Genomic DNA, 24506 nt, shown 5'->3' with positions numbered 1-24506 from the left:
AAACACATTCAACAGTCTACCCCAAACTTATTTCTTGCAAACTCATGTTTTATAAACTCATATAGATTACTTTTGACCTGCGTGGATAATGTGGGATTCTCTGCCAAAGAAAATCCCAAAATTCATCACACAATTTATCGCACTGGAACGCAGTTTAATAACATGGAGTGTCATACACGGAAACACATTGTCTCTGCCCATGCAGCACTCAGAGCTAGAGTCCAAGCATGTAGCAGTGGAGGGGCCCCTCCTCGGGGTGCTACGTTTTGATTTAATGTAAGTATTTACACCCACATCTGACAAACCAAGCCCTAGATAAGGCTAGATATGCAATTCAAAACATGCCTGGCTACAAAGAAGCATTTTTTTAAAAAAGAACAAACCAGAACCTGGAGACTAAAGCACCCTCCAAAATCCTCCTGTAGTCCAAATACAGGCATTGATACTCAGCCGTGCAGCCAGACACTGAAGGCTCTTAGGACAACCCAGCACACAGACAACACATTACCTACAGGGACAGCAGAGCCAAGCCCCTGCTATGAAGCACTCTACCATATACACAACAGAGAGCAAAGAGAGGGGACATGCTACCTGGTCACAGCTGTAACACAAGCAGCTTTGCAATCAACTTGTTTCTTCTACAAGATTTTAAAAGAGAACTTACCTTTATGAGTGCTCCCCATGCACTGCTCCACAGGCTACCGTTCATCCTTTCTGGGTAACTCTGGCAGGAATTTGTGACAACAAAGGCATCTGCTTCACACAGCACCCGCAACCCCAAAGCACAGTGCTGAGGGGCACCATCCTACCCTGATATGGCCAGCACCTGGGGAAGGAGGGGCTCTGGGGGCAGCCCCTCACCAGCAACAGCCACCACCTGGGCCTGAGGCAGCCGGTCACCAGCAGTGGCTCCCACCTGGGCATGGGGCAGCTCCTCACCAGCAATAGCCTCCACCTGGGCCTGGGGCAGCCAGTCACCAGCGATGGCCTCCACCTGGGCCTGGGGCAGCCGGTCACCAGCGATGGCCTCCACCTGGGCCTGGGGCAGCCGGTCACCAGCAATGGCCCCCACTTGGGCCCAGGGTGGCTCACCAGTAGCCCCTCCAGTGCACCAAAACCATCGCTCCCCAATGGCTCCGGGCAGCTGGGACACCCTTACCTTTGTGTGTTAAACCAGCACAACCAGCCTCAGTTCCCGCCCTGCAGGCGCTGAGGTGAGGGGGAAGGTGGCCGAAGGCGCAGGTTGAAGGTGGCCCCACCTCCCAAGTTGGCGCTGGCCAGGGCAGCTCCCAACCCCTGCCAAGGGACAGGGCGAGGAGCCTGTGAGGAGAGGTGGGGGCTGCCCCGGGGGGACACAGCGGGGCCCGGCAGCCCCCTGAGCCCCTCAGCCGGGGCCTCGGCGCACGAGGCCAAAGGCGGGAAAATGCTGCCCAAGCCACAGGGAGCGGAGAGGCTGAAGTGGGGAAAAGACGTTAATTTGTCTTTGTTTCTCACCATCCAAACGTATCTTAATTGTCAAGAAATTAAGTTAATTTTCCCCAAGCTGAGCCTGTTTCGCCTGTGACAGCCATCGGTAAGGGATGTGCCTGTCCTTCTCTCCACCTGAGAGCTTCCTCACCTTATAGTCCCCGCTGAGGCGGGAGCGCGGCGGGACGGGCACCCGACCCCTGGGCGCCCACCACCGGGGCTCAGGCTGCGCCTGGGCGCTTCGTGCCGGTCACAGCAATAAAACCTGCACACAGCAGCGCCCTGTGCGGTACCCAGCTCGGGGCTGCCACCCGGGCGTTATCTCAAAGCAGCGAAAGGGGCGAGCAGCGAGGGGAAGGTAAATCAGCCGAGCAGGAGCTGCCAGCGGCGCTGGGGGAAGAGCTCCTCCCGCGCCGCCACAAGTACCCCGCAACGCTGCGCTCAGAGCTGGCTGAGCGGCTCCTGAAAAACCAGCTCCTGTTCCCCCCTCTGCCGGTCCGGGGGGTGCCGTGGGACCCCCACCCTCAGTGAGCCCCCGCTGCCCGGGGCACTGCTGGGAGCCGCGGGCCCCGCAGCCGGGCAGGGGCAGCAGCGCGGCACGGAGCGGGGTGGGAGCACCCGCACGGCGGCAAAGCAGCAGCGGCGTCCTAGATTTTGCCTCTTTGTAAAAACAAAACAAAACCCAAACAAAACTAAACCCGCTTTTCTTTCACAGATGAAATAATGGAGGAAAACCCCCACCCCAAGCCCACCGAAAGCAAGAGACTATTTCAGTTTTCAACCAAGCTCAATGGTCAGAAGGGTTGAGGGCTGAAAAGGAGCACGCTGAAGCAATCATCCAGGCACTGAATGGATCATCCAGGCTGCCCCACCACTCAAATCAGGATAAAGTATCCCTGTGCCACTCTCAGGTGCTGCCCGTGCTGCACAGGAATGATGTGTCCATGGCTGGTGCTCCCATCTCAGGAGGGCTGCTGAAGAGCTAAGCGGCAGCCCGTGGAAAGGGTGGAGAACAGGTTACAGAGGTCCAAAAGCTGTCAGTAAAAGCATACGTGGAACTCCATCTAGCTAATTCACAGGGACAAAAATCAAAGCATGACTTGATTGCAACCTAAGGAACTCCTTGTGGAAATCTGAGGTATGATTTCATTTAATTTATATGACAAATGTTAAATAGTGGCTGGAAATACGATTCTGTCTAGATTTAAACTAAGGTTAGACTTTTTATTTAGATGGGAAACTGCCCATCCAAACCCTGGCTAAAGATTGGCAAATTACTGGAAATGAAAAAAAAAAAAAAAAGTGGGTTTTTTTGTTAATTGAAAAATCTCAACGACTTTCTCAGAGATACGAGCACACATTTATAAAAAATAAGCTCAGTACTTAATGATGAGGTAATAAAAACATCCATGAAACTTTATCTCTCTCTCTTCAGAGCAGCGATTTGGTGGTTTCTTAAAAGGTACGTCACAGTTCCAAGAAGATGCTCCCTTTATCTATTCTTACTTGAGATAAAGCTCCTGAAAACGCACAGTGCACCACACAGATGGTTTCCTCCTCTTACCATTAATTATTACCACTCCAGTTAACCAGCAATGGCAAAGCAAAGATTTGCAATGTTTTCTGTTCTTTCAAGACCTGTTGCAGCGACTCTTCCAAGTTAAATATGGACAATTTTGTCCAGTTTGTCTAATAGCTGTTCACATTAATCTTTGACCATCAAACTCCTCACTTTGTTTATAACATGGCAATACAATACCTTGCAAATAAGAAGAAAATTGTGCTGGACGAGTTCTTCATTAGGTTATTACATAATGAAAGTTGTGAATGCTGAAAAAGGAAAATAAATTATTAAGCAAGCATTTGCCACTATTGGTCTCAGTCATGGGACCCCATGGAGTAAAACTCACTTTTATGCAGACTTGAGTAGCTGCCTGGAGATAGACCATAACATTTGTTTTGACAAATAACTACCTAACAGTTCATTTAACAGGAATTGAAAGAACTCTACTTTCACAGAAGCAGCTTAGCAAGAGACAGCTTTTATGGGAAACAGACGACCTGAAAATTTATACTATCTTGGAGTTCCACCTTTTCATGCTTGAGCATGAAATGCGGGCATAAATTAGTTCCCTCGAGTACACAAATTCAGAGCCTGTTCATCATGGAACACAAACTTCTCATCTCCAAGTAGGTGCAAGTGTAGCAACGAGACATTTCTTACGATATATTACCAGGTCTAGAAGTCTGAAAAACTTGCTTTCAGAAAATGTAGGCAAGATCACAGTATGCACAAAGGAAGGAAGTATTGCTCTACTGTGGATTTCTTTCCTGTGCTTAAACACAGAACAATTTCGCTAGATTCAAGCAGAAAGAAAAGCTGACCTGGTGAAGAGTTAGAGGTCAAGCAAGAAAGCTTTCAACATCTTTTTGATATTTCTGCACACGTCCCATGTTGAATAGCACTTGAAAACACACCAGAATTTTTATCAGAAAATTATTTGTCTTCAGGAACTATAAAGGACTTGATTTGCCTCCTGCCAAATTTTGTGAGCTTGGAAAATCTCAATCAGATTAAAAAAAAAAATAATGCTTTAAGATGAAACACTGACTGTTATCTGGTTTTGGCAAGGAAGGTGGAAGGGACAGAATCTCAGTCATAACATTCTGGGTTTTTAAACATACACACAAATTCTGAAGCATCTAAAGATTTCACTTAAACCCAAAATAGACCAAGAATACAAAAACCCTCTAATATTTAGTTTCTAGTACAGCCTTGAAAAGACAATGCATTTTCATATAGTATTTAATGCCAATTTTTATAATGGATCACATAATAATATAAAATCATGAATAAATGAACACTTGAAAGGGTTTTGACAAACCGAACCAGATACAAAACATGTTGAAGCTTACAAAATTGTCATGTAATGATTAAGCAGAGAGAGGACCTGAATTAAGCAGAGTGGACTTGAAAATACTGGCTTTCAAAGTTATCAGAAGACCAACACATCTTCTGTTCAATCCAGAAATTCTCTTGTACTTCCCAACATGTTTACATAATGAGAAGATGCACTAGGAACTAGATCATAAGCAGTTCTGGTTTTGAGGTTTCATTATCTCTTCAGCAATTCCAGCACAGAGAATAACCACCTATTAACATTCAGCTGAAGAACGTGGATATATTGGCTTCAGCAGAAATATCACTGACAGATGGGAACAAAGAGATGTGCTGTTGTACTCTCATAACTATTGTTAAAGAGAAAATAGACATTAAAGCATCCTTGTATCCATGAATATTTATGTATTTATTATTGGTTACAGGAAGTGCCCTGTAGAATCACTTTGCTTAATCATTTTTAAATCGTAGTAGTTTCACCGTGCAAAAGGACAGATGTTCCTTTCTACGAATGTATAAAAAAAAAATGAATCAAACAAGTGCTTCTTTCACTTATTCTTAATGAACAACCACCCATCTGAAGAAATTACATCCTCATCTAAACTGGCTTTGTAATCACAATGTACTGTTTATATTGTGCTTACAAATTTAATTCCTCACACTGGCCGACGACCATAAGCATCTGCACTTTCACTGTCATAGTTCAAGTCAGACACAAAACTGCCTGAACATTTAAAATGCTTCACAACTTCCCACTAGTACTTGTTTGAAACTTGACTGCTCACCAGAAGAGAGCAGTAACTCGAGCCAAGTATGGGAGAGCCAAGATCTCGGAGAGGTGAGCAGACACCACCAGCAGCCAAGACAGGCAGCAGTGCCAGGACTGTTATTTCCAGTCTTCAGTCATGACTTCTAAGTCCCTTCAAAAAAAGAAAAATCCTTCAAAGCTCATCCACACAAGCAGTTCTGGATACTCTCCACATTAATCACTCCTAGGAAAAGAAGTGAATGTTGTGCTGGTGGAAGCAAAAAGCTCATGAAACTGCATGTAAAATTTAAAATTAGCCCTTTCTAGCATCTGGACTCCAAAATTATAATGGAAAAAAAGTACTGAGTCAACAGTGGAGCATCTGCAACCACTTTTAGTGAAGATGGAAGATAAGCCAGTGCTGGAGGCACGCTCAGGAAGAGCCTTCCTACATGATAGATGCCTTCAGCATTCCAGCTTGCTGGCTATTGTCACCGTTTGGTGCAAGGAGAAATACTGCTAGGACAAAAATAATTATAATCTAGCTGCACAAAAATATCTTGGTCCATAGGGATTCCTCAGCTAGTTGTGTCTCATCCAGTTTCCAAGCAAGACTCAAACTCATCAACAACTTTGCCTCACCACATTAGCTCTGTTGGCACTGATTTCTGGATGCTGAACTACATAAAAAATACCTTTCAGTACCAAAAGAATCAGCGTTTTTATTACTTAACTATCATTGCTAAGCATCTAATGCTGCATTCAAGCTATTTCAGAGTAAGGATCTTTTTGGTACCATGCAATAGCAACTTCACAGAGGTAAGCTTTGGCACGAACGCAAAGGCTTACTCTTGAGAAACCAGAACCTGTTCGCTGCGTGGTGGAAAGACTCCTGCTGGAGGAAAAAGTGCTGAATATTTTGTTGTACCTGAACTTTAATTTTCTTTTGCTTTAAAATGGAGTAATTTCTTGCGTTCCATCTTCCTTTTCCCTTAGTACATTCAACATGTAACATGATAGTGAAAATTTGTTAAAATGATTACTGATTATGAAAAAGTCTTTGTCTTTAATTAGGGATCACTTAACTTGGACAGCAAGCTCAGGTAGCTCAAGGACAACTTTAATGAGCAGGTGTTACTTGTCTTGAGCACCCCGAACAAGCAAGACATGAGCAGGAACATCCAGACAACATTGTGTGCCGCTATGTCATGATGCTAACTCCACCATGCTCCGGTGCCTGGCCCCTGTCCCCAGGGTGTGCACACCTGCACTTAGCCTAAACTTAAAAGTTTACATACATGAGGTGTGTACGCTACTTTTGTCTTTCAATAAGCATAAAGGCAGGCAAGCTCTGGGACTGGGCCAGAAGCCTCATCCACCAGCTACCAAGAGACTGCTGGTGCCGGCTGCAGCAGGGCTTCCCAGCCAGAGCGGGTCTGGCTGATGTTAAGGTGGGAATTGGTAATCTAGCCTCTTCTTAGGCTATGTAACAAGTTACAGTAATGATCTGATGCTTTGCTCCTATTGCTCTCGTATCATATTGTGCATAGTAACTAGTACTGTTTCCTTTTATCATATTGCATGCTGTTTTCCTTTATTATAGTGTAGGATAATAAACTGCATTTGGGAATTCATTTTTTGCATGGGAATTAATTTTTTGCCTGGTATCCAGTCAATCAGCAAAAACATCCAGCAAGATTCAAATCTTCAAATCTTCTGTCCTTTATAGATGACAAACTGATTTTTAGCATAGCAAAAAAGTGTAAAAACATCCATATCAGTGCAGGGTCCTAGGGTTATTATGTTAGTGGCAACACTATTTTCTAAAACATTCATTACTCATTGTTAGAAGTGACAAATTCTTACTTCATTATATAATTGCTTCTCTTTCTCATATTATGTTTTGCTTTTTCCATCTGTTAGTTTCCATGAAGTTGCAACACAGTTTTGGCACAAAGCAGATAATTTCCATCACAATGTATTAATCTTTCTTCATATTTTTGTCAAACATCTGGAATCATTCTGCATTTCTCAGCAGAGCAAATTTTACATAAATCTTACTCCTTAGAACAGTGGAAGAACTTGACACTAGATGATGCTTTGGCTAGTGCATAAGGTTCTGCAGCTTTGTGATCAAGTATCTTTACTCTTATTCAACTCAATGTCACAAAACTTTCGTAGAACACTCAATTATAGGTCGAGATATTCTAAAGAGTACTGGCAATAACAAAACAATACACTGTAAATAAACTTACATGTAATTCCAAGAATTTCAGAAAGTATTTCCTGGAGTATTTAAGAAAAAAAAAAAAAAAGAAAAAAACCACAAAAAAACAAAATCCCCAAAAACAATAACAAGAATTGTTGTGCTTGAGAGTTTGCAACATTTTTTTTTCCTTCAAGGCTGAGAACTTGTTTTCTGATGAGAAGGTACAAGTTAATTGTTTTTGCTCTTCCTTATCATTGTTTTGCTAAACCCTATTACAATGAGCAGTTTATTAACACTTGAATCTGAAGAAAGTACACTATTAAAGACAAAGTAAGAGGAAAAAAATAATCTTAACCATTAGCTGTGTCAATATTCAAAATTGGCAAATATGACTGTTGTGCTATTTAATTTTCATTTATAAATTTGCTCTGTTGATTCATGGCATCATGTAAAATACTAAAATTAGTAACACTATAAAAAATCTTCTGTCCATCTGCAGCACAGCAAACCAAGAAAAAACCCCAAACCTCCCTTAATACAATGGCGATCTCCTGCAAAAGGCCTCTTGTAATTTCTGGGTTTAGTTTTCAGATATAGAAATGCCTCTTTTTTTTTTTTAATATTTTTTTTTAAAGAAAATTAAGAAAATTTAAGAAGAATAAAGGCATTTTATACCAAAAGCCTAAGTTTGTGTGCTTTTCAGGTTACAACATATTCCTCACTTACAACTACCCCTAATTCAAAGTTAGGGCTCACTTATCTTTTAACCCTTTCAAGAAGTCTGTAAACTTTCCCTAGCTGCCTGCATGTCCTTACAGTTCTCTAATTTCAGATAAGCTGTCAAAAACATTGTAGACACCAATTATGCACACTGCAAAGTTTTTTGAAGTCCATTTGTTTTTCCATCTTCACAAATCCTCAAGAACTCTGCAGCAACTCCAAATAACAGCCAAGCTTTTCTTTTGCTCAGATGTCTGGGACACAAAGCAAGCCAGTTCTTGAAGGATAAAAGGTCGCTCCAGCAGCGTCCAGACTTGTCTGGAATCAAATACTTCTTAGCTTCACATTACAAGCACAAGTTTCTGAATATCCTTGCCTACCACACCTTTCCTGACCAGCCTGCGATAGTACTTGTATACCTTCTGTAACCATGTTTCCCAGGGCTTTGGAAAAAAAAGTATCCTCCACCAAGTGTTTGATTGGAGTGGGGACAGAGGTCTCGCTTTTAACCTTTACACAGCTTGGAGAATCCATCTGTTTTCTGTACTGGCAACATTTCTTAGTAGACATCTTCCTCTTCAGACTGGAAATCACATTTTGCTCTTCCGCCTGGTAGCAGAGAGAGGTGATGAACACCCGGACAGTGAGGCCTCTTTATTCAGGGGCAGCCCTGTTCACGCTGTGCCACGCCAGCTGCTGGGAACACTGCTCACACAAGCAGAGCGGCCACCTAGCTCTGATGCTCCATCACCATTCCTCCTCTTTCCCACACCATCTTTACCACTCTGCTGACTGAAGCCACATCACAGTCTGTTGGAAGCAATATTCCCAAACAAATGGTCCACAAAGGAAACTGTCTTGGTTCAGAGCCCTGCAGCTCACTATTCCTCAGGCATCAGAAATGCTGTGCAATTTGCAAGTCCACCTGTCTGTGTAATCTCCACTCAGTTCATGCCAATGCCTTGTGAGTTGGTACTCAGCACCACACCCCTCAGTTGCCCTCAACAGAAGATTCTGGTGATCTGTTTCCTTCCCAGAATTGTTCCCACATCTACAATTCTCAGTAGGTATTCAGAAAAGTCCCTCACCTATTTTTAAAAGGTCAGTGAGCCAGTAAAACTGAAATTTAAGTGGAGACCTATGCGTATAAAATAGTTAACACAGAAAAACACATCAGGCTGGAATAATTAAATGCCTGAATGCACTGAATAAATAATACGAAACTTGTATCACTACATGTCAAGCAGACAGACAAGACTGATGTAACGATTTGTACATATTACCTCAGTGTGAAAGCTATGCCTCTCGCTAGATTCTGACTGGCTGCACAGCCAGCATCCCAAATAAAGAATCCCTGTCGGTTTTCCCCACTTCTACACTAGAAGTGATAATATAATGACCATCGTGAAAGTGCGCATACAATACCCTGCTGACCAGGCCAGAACATATATAGCCATTAAAACGGGAAGACCAAAGAAAGAATAAAACTCATGTAAGCCAAACCATTAATACCTGTTATGAATTGAACCAGAGACAAAAATTAATATGAAAGGTGTTTAGGAGATGTATCTCAAAGAAGTGTTCTCATTTAAAAGTCAGACAAACACACTGCATGTGATATAAAAAGAACAGTACAACACATGGAGCATTAGCATGTGAAAGAAACATGTTGCAATTATGTCATATACTGCTTTTTATATTTTATTAACAAGCAAGCATCCCTGGAACGGGTTGTATATAAAAAAATACTTCATTAACCGATCAGAATACAAGGGAGTTATATAAATTTATTTTATGCAACACTGATTGGTTTTGAAAATTCCCATTTTTAATGTTTTAATTTCATCTTTTATTTTTTTTTTTTTTTAAAATCACTAAAAGGACAAAACCCACAAAAATACAATCTGTATCTGCTCTATATTTACAGATAACTGGTCACTATTAAGGCACAGATTTTAAACTAACATTTTTATGTAGCAAGTCAAATATTTGTGCATAATATAACACTAACAATACGGTACACTGTACTGTCATATTCCCTTTGTGGAATCAAATAAGTGAGAAATCTTTTTCTTCCAGTGTGTTTTGGTTTTTTTGTGTGTGTGAAGCCCTGTTGAAAGACAACATTGTTAATGGGAAATTCTTCACTTTGGTGTAGATGATACAAGCACTGCTCAGCAGAAGACCACATCAACTTAATACCGTAATAAAATCAGTTTCCAGTATAGTACTGTCTAGATACATAGTATGTACTTATGAAAGACTAAAAAAAAAAATAATCTAAGAGTGTAAAGGTTTTTTGATGCTTTAAGTTTAGGCAAAATAAGCAAGAAAGGGTTGCAGAAAATTCCATACAAAGTGTTGCTGAATATTTATTTCATAAAAAATATTTTATAAAATTAACATGACTGAATACAATTTGATTTTTAAACACTGGTCTTGCAATTGCAAACGTTTAAATGGCAGCTTATCTGTAAGCACGTAAATAGTCCATGTGAATGGAACTATCTACATGCTTAGAAATAAGCACAAGTGTAAATAGTTATAGAGTTATAAGGTGTGGCTTCCACAAGGGTTTCCATGACGTTGCTCTTGCCCGTGTAACACACATACACACAAATATCTCAGATATGTGGATACCAACTTCTGGCATTTGAGCACAGTAACTTTGACGTGAACAACTGCGTGCATACAAGATGCAGTTTTATATCATTCAGATCTGTAATACAATTTTAAAACCAGAGGAAGGTAACTGCTACTTGATCTACAGGGGAAGTCACCCAGCTATACACCATTAAGCAGATATGGCTGAAATTAGTACTGAGCAGTTATTTTTTGCTAACCGCAACAAAACTACATTATTGCTCAATCATCTATGCCCTCAAGTAACGGTTTCTTTAAATTCCCTTTGTGTGTGCAAATTTCTCTATACATCACTTTGTATTCTCACCATAAAAGAAAGAATTATCCAAGGAAAGTGTCAAAATATTTCTCACCCATTTTTGCATAAAAACCAACTACTGTAAATGTTATTCTAATGCCTCCTGTTAAGAGCACTTGACAGTGGTTTATGTCCATCTCAAAAGGCTTGTACATTGAACAGAAATAATTATATTACAGTAGAGGTAATTCACAACATTTTCTTATGGGAATGCTTTTCAACAAATCAACGCTTGGAAATTTCATATTGCATTGCAGAAAGAGGCACTTTATGAACTCCTTCATTATATCAAAACCCTTCATAAACCCATAACAAGACATCTGTAAGGACAGAGGAGTAATATTGCCAAATTTTTTTGACTTTCACAGTATAAGAACGCCATAGTTAGCTCTAGCCACTTACAACATGGACTCTTTCTGTTGAACATAACTTGTTTCAGAAATAGTTCATCTCCAGAGTTTTAAACACTTCTGCAGCTGACAATTACAAATCTAGACTGAACAAAACAGATGTTATTACACCTATTTTATGTAGGTCGTTTAATTGCTGCATGCATAGTCATGTAAGTAATATGCGTCATTTATCACATGGCAACAGTGCTGTCTTGTCAAGTTAGATTAGTTGTCTGTTTAATCAAACTGACAGCCCAGAGCTTGACTTTGATGAATACCTTTCATTCTCTACCATAAATCTGCAGTAGATCAGTTTAATCTGTTAGGTATTGTAGGTGTACAGAATCTAAAAATAAAAGTCTGATATAAATAAGTGTCCTTTAGTGGCAGGGTACTAAAAGTAGCCCTTTACTTTGAGACAACCATTAAAAACAGTTTTAGCGTAACAGGCAGCAGTTAAATATGACTGCAAAGGGTTAATACCACAAGGTCCATTTTGGTCTTTCATTGCATCTGTTACAGTGAGCGAGTAGTATTGCAAGCAGCATTAGACTGCTTCGTAAGAGCGTGAAAGGACTGGTCCACTACCAGGTGGCTTGATTTTGAAAAAAACTCAGTTCAGATAACTACCAGGGAGACAGAGAGAGAAGGAAAAATCTGCTCAAGAACCAGATTCTAGTACCATTATAGTGAGATGTGACTTAATGCAGGAACACCTGAAAAAATTTGATTAGTGCCAATATAAAAATTGATATGGAAATGAAAGAAATAAATTTCCACAGGACAAGAAATCAGAACATGTAAAGTGCAGAAAGACCTCAATAATTATTTTAAGCAGTACCAGAAAAATCCATCTTGATAAAACCAAAATCTATGCTCTCTGGCATCCCAGCTCTTCAGTCTTCCTTCATTCAACAAAGTAAAAATTCAGTGCATACATTATAGTTATAGGTAATAAAATACTAAACAAAGAATCCTATATTATTATTATTATTATTGCAAATTCTGTCCAATCTACATGAGTAAAACGTAACCCACATTTGGTGTTTTGAAAGACAACAGGAAAAAAAAAAAAGTGTTTTCTCTGTTTTTTGGCACAGTATTGTGCAGACAAAATGCTTTGGTCCTTGACACCCAAACTCCCAAAGTGCAGAGGGTGGTGTGCAGTGAAGGCTGTCCACAGGATTGCCATGTCCATCTTTACAGCTGACTGAGCCACAACTTGCTGCTACCAGCGACCACTGACACTAGCAATGTCCGAATGATACTGACGCGGCAGTCTTCCACTAGCTCCACCTTCCAGGAATGAGGCACGGATGTTTGATGGGTCAAAGAGCTTTCTTCGGTTTTTATTCAGTTCTATAAAGGTCATACACAAAACCAATTTTCTCATCAGAAATTAATTTCAGTATTTTCATCTAAACCGAAGGCAAAACTTTTTAGGCAGAACAAAAATACTTTAGACAGAACAGTATGAATGGAAAGCGTCTTTGAGGTAGTTATTCAATTTAACAGTTCAACAGGAGGATAGCAAGAGCAACAGGTTAAGAGGGGATGCTTGGGATGCAGGCATTTATTTGGTGCAATTCTTATTCGGCTTTGATACAGCGTGGAGCAGATAATGTTCTGCAACACTGATTTAGATCAAATTGACATAGCTAAAATGCTTTTAAAAGGTTATGTTACAATACTCAAAAGGCTGCAGTCTTCCTGAAGGTAGATGCAAACAGAATGTACGGCTGCAGCACTACCATGCAACGTAAACTGAGAGGACAAAAAGCTTGTTAGCATCTTGATCATTTCTCAATGCAAATTATTTTAAACACAACACTGAAGCAATATTTTAACAAGGACTTTTAGAAAAAACAGATGCTCATCTCATTCAAACATGCACTCTAAGTTTGTATTAGCAACTGCTCATCCAAAATGTTTTTCCTTTCCCCACTTTTCTATTCCTGTAAACAAACTTCACGGTAGATACAAATCACTGAAAGATTTACATAAATTTTCGTGACTGCTACTGAGTGAAGTACACTGCATCTCTACACTCTTTATGCCACCATTTTAAATGCATTAAAACATTCGCTAATGGCATCAGTAGAAGAGATGCAATCAGGAGAAAAATGATCTAGTGTTAGAATGAAACATTTGAAGAAAACTCTTCCTCTGATACACATTCACTGTCTAGGCAATGATGACAGAGCACTACTATAATATGAAATCTCATGCTACTTATTACAATTAGAAAAAAATCTAGTTACTACTACAACAAATTGTAAGAAATCACATTTGGCCTTCATCTTTCTGCATGGAGGCTATAAAACGACCTTTTAAGTAAAGTGGGTTGGAAAAATTCCAAATAAGAGTTGCTGCTTCTTTTAAAACCTATGCATTCTGCAGAAACAATTGGCCTTGGGAAAATCCCCAACAAATCTTAAACAAAAAAAACCCCAAACAAAACCAAAGTCCTTCCAAAAGCCAGAAAGTTTTTCCCAGTATAATGACTGCTCTGCTAAGCAATAAAGTAGAGGACAGGGAACCGATTTTCTGTCTGGTACCATTTCTGACTGGTATGTAGTGCCGGTTCAGACTCTGCAGAGTCTGTAATCCCAGAGCTTCTAGGACCCACAGTTTTGGGCATAAAAGAAAGTTCAGTGTCTGCTGGGAAGCAAACATTTTACCAAGCTCCAACTTTACAGGGGGGCAACAGTATTATGCGACTGACATCTTACTTGGTAACGTGCAAGCTCTATAAAGGCTAGTTTTAACTGCCTCTTCTGAGGGGCAGGCCAGTATGACCTATGGGTACTAGATTCTTCCTTTTCAGTCTTCCCAAGATCCTTTGTCAACCCTAAACACACAACTGGAGAAGGATACAAACAATACTTAAAATCAACAAGTGATAATCTGTGTTATTTACCTGAGATTGCAAGCAGCATTTTTCTTCTGGCACCAAAAGTGGTAATTCCTAACTCTTTCAGATCTTGATCAGTAAGAGTAAGGAATGTCTGCAGATCAATCTAGTAAAAAGAAACAGGAAAATTATGCAAAACAAGTCTCTCCCCCAAAGTATTAAGCCATGAATGTGGTTCAGAATAGCTTCACAATTTTTTTCTTACTGCATTTTACAGCTACTCTGCCAACCTATTTGCATGTAAACAGCAATCTTTGCTTTCCAATGGCTTCTTCACACAGGTGCTCAATTTGCTACTCTGCATTTCTGACAAAAGCTAAAAAATGAGCAGTTTCAGAAGAGCACAGAAGATCAAATAATCTTATTTATTTGTGACTCTTGGGATTTTGAGTATTTACCACAATTGCTACAATGTACTTGGGAACAGTCAGGTATTATGTGTTTGTAGATATAGCAGGTGCCTCAGACTGTAGGAGGTTAGCAGAAGATGATTGCTCAACTATTGGTAACACATTTGAATTAAAGCACAGAGTACATCCCAGCATTCCAAAGTGGATGCAACCATGTATATTTATGGATTTTTTTGCTCCCAATACAATTCAAAGAAACATAGTGGCAAATTGTTTAGTTTTCACTCTGGCCAAACTACTTGGCCCATCTCACCCCTCATCAGCAACTGAGGTAAGAAAAGCCAAAACAAAAACCTACCCATCAAACAAAATCCATCTTTAGTGTTAGAAACCAACACAGCCATCTCTCCTTTTTAGGAGAGTGGCTATGATAACAAGAAAGGATTAGTGATGGGATAATATGACTATTATTAACATGCATGGAAGTACAGGGGAGATGGACCTGAGGAGCTGTACACAGAACTGAGGCACAGCTGGATTTATTTGTTCAGATTGAGGACTAACCTGGCCACTTTCAAACTGGTTTACAGGCAAACCCATGCCAGTGTCTATCCTATACCTGCCAGTGCTTTGCGATCCAAAAAGAGTTCATTAGCTCAGGTGCAGCCAATTCCTACGCACTTTTGTGCACAGGAATAAAATTCTCCTGCAGCACTTAAACTGCATGATTGGAGGGAGGCAAGAAATTCTGGCAGGCAACGCAGCAGATCCAGCTGCTTGTGGGCTGAGACAGCAGCAAGAGGCTTCAGTGGACTCAGGATGATTCTGTGAGTGCACACACACGAGTGACTTAGTGAAGAGGAGAAGGTAGAAATTTGCCTCATGTCTACCCCTGGAATAATGTAGTACACACTGGAATGTTCCCTTGCTATGTGCAGTTTTCCTCTCACGGAAGCAAATCTAAAGCTAAGTATTGGTACACCACAGCAACTCATGCAACATGAATGGAAGGTTCTCTTGGAGTTTGGTCTTCGTGAACACAGACAAGGTTCTCGTAATGACATGGCAATCTGTGCAAGAATCCACTTGGTGTGGTCTATTAGGAGAAATCATGCAGGTGCAAATCCAAGACCAACAACTGGTGCATAAAGATGCAAAGCAGACCATGGGTCCAGAACACAGTAAGATGCCAAATCCAGCTGTTGTCCTTCTCCTGTACCGCATGAGATACTGACACAAACCACACAGACACCTGTTTTGCTCCCTAGTACACTCAGTTCCAGTGGTGTGACACATACAACTTCCGACATACAACTAGAGTGCTTTCAGGACAAGCTCAGCGGCTCTGTGTCTAAGCCTGTAGAGTCTTGCAGCTGGCCTCACTGTACTTTTATGACACAGTTAAATCTGTCACCAGAATAAGCCACCTGCAGGTAACCAAGTTGATTCTACCTACGCAGTATTCTACAGATACGAAATACTACCAACTGTGATTAGCTGGTACAGATGTGGAAAGCTCACACAGATGACTGACCATATCCCCCTGCTGGGAGCGGATCAAAGTCAACTGGCACGTAGAGGAAGAAGCAAGGGATGAATATGTGACCTCAACATCAGCTGCAAAAATACACTACTCCTGAAAGCAGACTTGAGTTCCATAACCCGAACACTTAAGTTGACCAAAAGCCATTATATTCTAGTTAGCATCCTAGTTTACAAGTAGGAGCCAAGGTTTAAATTTCTTTGAAAGAAAAACATCTGAAACCCTAGTTTAATTATTTAAGTATAAATCAAAGGTGCAGGACAAAACAGTACTCATATCCAGGCTGGCTATCTGGAAACTTAGATACATAGTACAGCTTTGAAAGAACAGCTCACAGAAAATCCTGTCACAAAGTGAGACTTCTTAGTGGCTCTGGTCAAAACACAGACCAACTACTGCTGGAAATCATGCTACAAACACAAAGGTGTCTTCCACAGGAACACTAACCTCTTGCTGTTGGAATACGTCTGTGTATTTGCCCAAACCAAGTTTGCTGAAGAGCTCAGGCAGATCAGATCCCTTAAACAAAGTGTTCAGGTTGCAGCCATTGCTTCCTGTCAGCGAGGAAATGCAGTCCATGTAATTGCTGCTACTGAGATAGTGTTCAGCTGAAAGGGAAGAAGTGCACTTTTTAGTCACATCACAGAAGAGCATAGTTTTCTGTCGTATCAACACTGTATTCAATTAGATCATTAAATTAACAAAACATTTAAATTTTATTATTCAGCAAAAAAAGCTTCTCAGTGCTCTGACAGAATGAACAGCTTAGAGGAATTTTTTTGTTAATTAAATTCCAGGGTTTTTTTCTATGGAAAGATATTTGGGTAAATCTTTTAAGCAATAAAATCACATTATGTGAACTGTCATAAGTATAAGTAAGGAACTCCTACAGGGGAAGAGCTGCAAGACCTCGCTGCTTTTCCTCCTCTTCAGCCTCCTTTCCTCTTTTTGAAAATATTCAACTGGAGAAAACACCATTGTACACAAATGCAACGAGCCCTTTTTGGTCTGGATGGGGAAAAAACCACGCTGGAGCAATTCCTGGTAAAGGAACTACATAGTACCCACTTGATTTGGCCATTATTTTAGTATAATTCAGACAAAACCCAAATGCAATAGTTTTATAAAAGATTAAAACCAGAAGAAATACCCTCCCTACACAATTTTAAATTACATTCCTAAAAGGTGTATCTTTAAAAAAAAAGTTTCCAGAGTAAGGTTATTATACCCAAGAAAACCAGTTTAGCAGCGCAATCCCCTTCCTCTGTGGGTGCATACTGATAGGATGTAATCACATAGTTCATAAATATTTTTCCTCATGCTGCATAAGAAAAGGATAGCTCCCGGGGAGTCCGTCAGGCTTTTGTGTAAAGGGGGCTACAGACACAGAAAAGAGTAACAGTGAATATGTAAGAGGCTTGCAGGAGGTAAAGGAAACTTTCCCAGCTGAGTAAATTAAGATTGCCCCAGAGACTTCTGCTATGGCCTTCACTATAGAACGCCAATAGGATGTGAAAACGACCGTTTTTCACAACTGGCTATGCTACATTTCTCGTTTTCTGGGCACAAACTACCTAGAAGCATTTGAGATTTGATTTACAATTCAGAGAATTTCTACAAACCTCAGCTCCATTTTGGAAAAGAGTTTTAAAATACAGCAAACTGCTCAATGTTGAAAATGGGAACGTCCATTTTGACAAATGAAGCAGTAACTCAGTTGATTTTTTTAGACTTAAAAAGGTGGTGCCTTAATTTCTTCACTATCAGAGTAAGATCACGCTAAAAATACCCAAACAGAAGTTCACGATCCTGTACTCGGAGCAAACGATGCAAGGTCATGTATTGAAAACTCAGTATTAAGAAATACTGGTGCAGTCAGGAAGCATTATCTTAAAAACAAAGAAGAAATTCAACACTGCTATACAACTGTGTCCATAAAGACTTCATTTTAGTACTCTGGCACATTAATATTATTATGTATTAAGGTAAATACATTTGTTCAGCCAACTCATAGCTATTTCTTTTGTTCCTCCTCTGCATATTTCATTCTGTGGGAAAGCTACAGCAGCTATAGAACAGCTTTCCCCGCTGTCAATGTATTCACGTTTCTAATTTTCTTCTAACGTATATATAAATACAATTTAATCCTTATGTGTTTTGATTAACCTAGAGCTTCCATTTTTGTCCAATTATCTTGGAAACATCAACAGCTGGATTTCAAAGAAACTTTTAATCGTTTCTGATCTGTGAGTACTTAGAATATGGTATGCCGCCATTCAGATGAGCTAATGTGCTTTTTAAAATCATTACTAATCACAAGTGTACCAGCCATGAATATTTTCTCTAACTGAAGCTATCCTTTCTTTCAATGTCCAACTTTTAATTTGTACTTAGTAGTTAATCTGGATTTAGGTTTTATTCAGCTTTATAAGAAAAATGCACAAAAAAGTCGAAATGGCCACAGTAATTTCCCCATAATGCAGTTAGCATGGACCAGTATTCTCTACCTTCATTTTTCACTCTTACACAAAGGCATATATTAAGTTATTAAAAAATGAAACTAAGTTTCAAGGAGTTCAACCGAAGTAAAATTTTAATCTGTGAATATCAAACATTATACAGCCTGTATCCACAGAAACCAGAGTTAGAAATCATGTGCTAGGCCATGCCAGACATACGGACAGGCTTTTTTATCACCATAAAGAGAACTATGCCTTAAAATTCAGTATCACCACAGATTTGAGACTTAGCCCAATAAAGACATGTTGCATCGATAACAGAGATAGTCTACCTTGATCTAAAAATCTATAGGTCTGTTTTCAGTACACCTTGGAAAACCCCTTCCAAGACAAGAGCTTTCAAGCAAGAGTGTCTTGCATTTTAAAAGTTTCCTTAAAAGTTTTCCTTTTGGACCATCATTTATGTATCATATTATACAACCTTGCATACGTTTTCACTTTTCAATTTGTAAAGAAGTTTACTTTACAGGTAATTGCCAGTAATTTAAATCCCTAGTGATTTCAGGAAACATTTACATTAAAATAAATATTCACCGATATCAATGTTTTATATTTTTTTTAGTCAGATCATAAGAAATTATTAACCTGATTTATTTTGTTTCCGTTTGGGGCTGCCAATTGAGGACACAAATTCATTATGGGCTGTGGGTCCAAGCCCATTACGGTCTCTCCAGTTATCAGATTCACTGCCACTTCCCAGGTGCTCCCGGCTGTTGGACCGTGACAGAGACATCGATGAGCCCTGCAAATCACAAAAAGAGAATTTGGGCTGTTTTTGCTGAGAAATTCCATTGTGACTCAGATGTTCTCTTTGAAGCAGCTCAATTAAAAAGACAACAAAACAAAACAGCTTTTAATGCTTGCAAACATTCTTTTGGCAGTTGATCAATAGCCAAATAATTGCAAATGGACACAAAATCAGCAGGTGTGCTCAGAACATATGCAGTTTGCAAAAGTTATTTAAAGACCATGCTTCAAAATAAATTGCTCAGTATTTCCATGTTTGTTTCCAAAATATCCCAGGATATCAAATTCCCACACAAATTCTAGACAAAGCAGTCTATTGACTAAAACCCTTCATGGGGAAGAGAACATAAAGGCACATTGTATCTGGAGAAAAGGGCATCAAGTACACAAAACTCGCTAACAGTATTGTATACAATACAACAACAGTTCTGCAAAGGTTTGTGAATTTGCAGATTTTTTAAAAAATAGATTTCCATATTCCTGTAAAATATGAATTATCAACTCTCATCACTGTGAGTCAGAATGTTCCAAAATAAGGAATAGTATCCCCTGAAAGTAGCAGTTAACTACGGAATTGGGTGGGGATGTACCAAAAAAAAAGATGGACATTATTAATACCACACATTTACATGAACTAAAATCTGTGGAGACAAATGAATAATTTAATTCTATACACTTGCATCAAATTCCAATTGAAAAGCATGACTTAGGAGGCAGCAATCATTTCTACTATTCAGGAAAATTGACATCACTGGGGGAAAAAAAAAAAAGGGCAAAATCTCCTTGTTATTGGCAAAATCAGAAAGGTGTGAGCTATGGTTAGTAAGAATTAACAAATGAAGAAAGGCTTACAGAGAGCCTTACAGAAGAGTAAGAAAAAGCAGGACCTCCACATTACATTACATTGTAGTGATGGCTACGAGTTGTGAAGTAAAACAGATGTCATCCAACGTTTCTAGAAAACTGGCTGCACAGTAAAATACCATTGTGAAGATGTTTGGTGAGCTTATTTTACAAATTAACTTCCCAGACATTAGACTTGCATGTGTACGGAATAAGCATGGCAGTACTGCCTCTAATACAAGTTATGTTAAGACTGCTAAACAGAAGGGGGATACAAGGAAACCAAGATTTTTAGCTTCCCCGGATGTTTCCACAATAGCTTATACCAAAAAATGGAAACCAGAGCTGGAACATGCTATCATTTCACTGGAGAGATTGAAGCCTGTGGTTTGCAAGTAGGCAGAATTCAAGTGCCTAACTGTTCATTGTTACAATGACATGCCTGCTTAGTAACTGTTAGCAGTGCGTCATGGTCTGGGAGAAACCCCCCACCCCAGCTCTAACACTATAGAAAGTATGTAAAAAAACCCCACCATTCGCAGATTCTGGTTGTAGCTTTTTTTCTCCCCCTAGTTACTACTGCAGCTCATTACATGTATCCAAGCCTATTACGTGGAGTTGAATGACACGAAGTTCACGTGTCAAATGGGGAACACCAAGGCACATTTTTACCACGGCTGAGTATTTCTTTTCCATTAAAAGATAGGTATAACCTGGAGAAAAAGCTTTATGAAGTCCTGAAGAAACATACATTTTATGTTAAGTAGGCCAGAAATAAAGATGTGTCTTTATGGAATTTGGGAAAGATTACAGCAAGGAAATGCACTAAAAAAACTTCAGAACTGCTCTGAAATGAAAGGAAGAGAAGTTCCCTGAAGGTTCCCATGGTAGGACTCTGAAGAGACTTGCTGGATGCTGTGGCTGGCTTCTCCCTGGGAATTTCTGGGTCCAGTGAACAGTACACAGAGAAAGCTCCTCCAGTTCTACAGCTCTTGTCAACAGAAGATGAGCTGCAGCTATTCCTTGTTCTAACATTCTGCTCCACCATGCAGTGACTTGTGTTATATAGTTTGTTACATACACACTGTTTTAATTACATCACAAAATTTCTACCACTTGTCTATAACTATAGAGACATTTGGTCCCATAAGTTGCTTAGTTTCTTTACACAAATATATTTTCAGAAATAGACTTCTATAAAGCTAGAATAAGATTTAGAAAGTGGATAAAATTTTGTGTGCTGAGCTGCATGTATTCCACATGCCTTAATATTTACATAAGAAACACTTCCCACCATAAAAAAAAATAATATTTAGAACCAGAAGAAGAAAGCTACAAGACTTCTTTTTACAAAAGTTACAGTTATTTCTCAAGAGAAACAACTGTATCATTCAATAGAAATAAAAACTTCCACTACAGCAGTTTTTCATACCTCGTACGTAGTTGTCATAGATGGCTTGTACGATACATGATTCGCTCTTCTTAGTTCCTTGATAGTTTCTGCAGGCATAGACTTAGAGAACCCCAAACCACTCCACGTATTTGTTGGAGTTCTCACTTCTGTTACAACTGGCTTCTTTAACATAGCTGAAAGAAACAGACACAGATTAGTAAATCTCAGCCTTAGTAAAGGTATTGAGATGTTAGTCCTGAAGTTATGTATGCTAGCAGACCTCAACCCACCTAACCATAAACACTAAACATCTCCACTTGCTACCCAGCTTGAATCCTACCCTTCCTTAAGGCAATTTACTCTGTCAGAAGACAGTTAAACCCCATAGGTCTGCAAGGAAGCCAGAAGAATTATATCTGTTTAAAAAGAGGGGTTTCTGGTTTTCTTTTGGTGTGGGTGTATTTGGTTTATTTTTAAACGGGGTCAAATATATGCTTAAGATCCTTATCAATTTTGTAACTTAATTTATCCCTGAAATACGGAGCAACTTTGCTAGTGACAAACACCTTAAAGTTTAATTTGCATCCAAATAAAATCAAGTATTACAGCTATGAGGTCTCTGAAAACAACATGGATCATTTGCGTATGAATATACTCACACAGACAGCATCCCATCTGCAAGCTGTTTATACTGTATTTTATACAATGTTCTTATTAAGAAGTTTTTGCAACATGAAAACTAATATACAAATGTTTCACTATCAGCTTTAGGTTTGATTAAAAATCAAATTACAAAACAGAAACTTCAGAAAACTTGCAGCCATGTACTAACACATTTCTCAAAAGCCACTGTTTATCCACATACCTTTGGTTGCTAATAGCTTCTTCTGTTCGTAGTCAAATGCCTAAAAATGAAACATGCAGAAGACTGCTTAATTGACATTCTAACTGAATGCCATCCCAGTACTCAGCTCTTTGTAAAAAACAAGGATTTTGGAGCAGCCAGTGAATACATCTAGAAGAAACCTGAACACAGTTATTTGACAGTAGTCCAGTTAGAGCCTTAGTTACTTGAAATGTTCACTCAAACATAGGTAACAAAGACTTTAAGTAACTACCCGGTATCCATTTCAGTGAGGCTGCAGCAGTATTTACAGAATGTTTAGGTATAAATTCTATTTAATTTTTTTTTTTAAAAGAAATTTTTCAAGCATAGTTTCTCTTCCTTAATCATCTGTTCTTAGCATTTAAAGCATTTTTCAACAGTACAAAAAAGATAAATATATTTATCTTAGAAAGTAAATCTAGGCACCACAGTTACTTTTAATAATTTTTCAAGTTTAGTTCTTCCCCACGCACTCATCTTCTGAAAAGAAAAGAACATCTGTTTTGAGAGTACAAAAAAAATATTTGTGTTTGCACAACCTATGACGGTGGAAGACTTGAAGTTTAAATACTCCTGGTTAAATAAGTTACACTTTGAATTCCGGATTAGCAAGTCTAAACACACACAAAACTACCAAAAAAAAAAAAAATCAGTATTTAGCCCAAAGTGTTGAATTCACTACTTGAAATAACTAGAGAAATAATTAAGGAGAAGGGCTGTAAAACACTAACTTTAATTTTGTCCCACTGCTCCATGCAGTCCAATTATGCCCACACACTGGTAGATCTATACTGAAAACTACTCTGTTACTATGGCTTGACAAAGGGGTCTCTCTCTCTCTGAGAGCTGCAATAACATATATTAGCATAGTAGTAGGCTCTAATTAACCAAGTAGGAATAGTACAAGAAAAAGAAAAACAAGATATCCATATTTGTAAAGCAAAACCAGTGTAGTTACTGCAGTATGATCCCCCTGTATATGAACCTATAGCTATAGAAAAAAAAGAAACCATTGACACTGCTTATGAAGAGTTGTAAAGTGTCTTTTGAAGATATAATTCTCTCTTCTCAAAGCAACGAATGACAATGTAAGACTTCTTACATACAATGATGCTTGTATAGACTAATATAGCCATCCAATATGTTCTGTACTTAAGTTTTTCTTATTCAGCTGAAGCATAAGGACTTCTTTGTCTTCAAAACTTTTAGTTAGCCCACTCCTCAGCTGAAAGAGTTAATGACTTTGCTGGGAAATGCTTTTACTGAAACAGTTATGACAAGTACATATATTAGTCAGTCACCTTTGCATTCCGTGGCAATTTCAGTTTGCAGTTATCCAGTTTTGCGCTAGATTTGGGTTTATTCAGGAAAACCTACCTGCATATTTACATATGATGGCTGCGGAGCTAGACGAGCTCTTTCAGAGTTCTGCTGGGCAGCTGCTGCTCGCTCTGCTGCCCGTTCACTTCCAGGAGCCTTTTTATCAGCCATGGGACTTTCAGAAGCACTTAACTCTGCATCTGAGAGCAGCCTCTCTGTAGTACTGCAGGTGCAAAGTCAGTATTAACTCCAGTCGTGTTTTTCACAAGCAGTGAACATTAATGCAATTTCGATAATCGAGCTTTTCTTGAGAGGTTTGGCAGCAAAATCGAAGAAATGCCAGTACACAACATCTCAGTGTTTTTTAGCAATATTTCCAAATTTCTCAACTTCCCTTTACCTGTTTCTCTGTCACTGGAACAAGGCATTTATTGCTGCTTCTTATGTTATCATGCACGAGGCATAGTTTACACATTCAGATTTGAGCTGTCTGGTACCTGGAATTATCACATGCAATCCTTACATAGTGATTTCATGCCATTTAACCTTGCTCAGGCCAGGAGTTCATCAGTTCCAACAGATTGATAGTATAAATAGATAGAATAAAGAGAGATG

General features: G+C 39.4%; 1 protein-coding gene across 1 annotated transcript in view; it reads right to left on the bottom strand.

The window, feature by feature from the left end:
* Positions 1 to 9804: 9804 nt before the first annotated feature.
* The window catches only part of BICC1 (BicC family RNA binding protein 1), a 112525-nt gene continuing 97823 nt past the window's right edge, over positions 9805 to 24506 (bottom strand). The window contains exons 15-21 of the mRNA XM_080402696.1: positions 23949 to 24114; positions 22551 to 22590; positions 21725 to 21879; positions 19288 to 19444; positions 16631 to 16791; positions 14297 to 14396; positions 9805 to 12735 (exon numbers count right to left, since the gene is read on the bottom strand). Coding sequence (XP_080258822.1) covers positions 12605 to 12735; positions 14297 to 14396; positions 16631 to 16791; positions 19288 to 19444; positions 21725 to 21879; positions 22551 to 22590; positions 23949 to 24114 — 910 coding nt within the window. The 3' untranslated portion in view covers positions 9805 to 12604. The remainder of the gene's footprint in view (positions 12736 to 14296; positions 14397 to 16630; positions 16792 to 19287; positions 19445 to 21724; positions 21880 to 22550; positions 22591 to 23948; positions 24115 to 24506) is intronic.

Source organism: Falco punctatus (assembly GCF_963210335.1).
Source record: "Falco punctatus genome assembly, chromosome: 9".
Lineage (NCBI taxonomy): Eukaryota > Metazoa > Chordata > Aves > Falconiformes > Falconidae > Falco > Falco punctatus.
The sequence above is the reverse complement of the archived record's forward strand: the minus strand, read 5'-3'. Positions and strand labels throughout refer to the sequence as shown.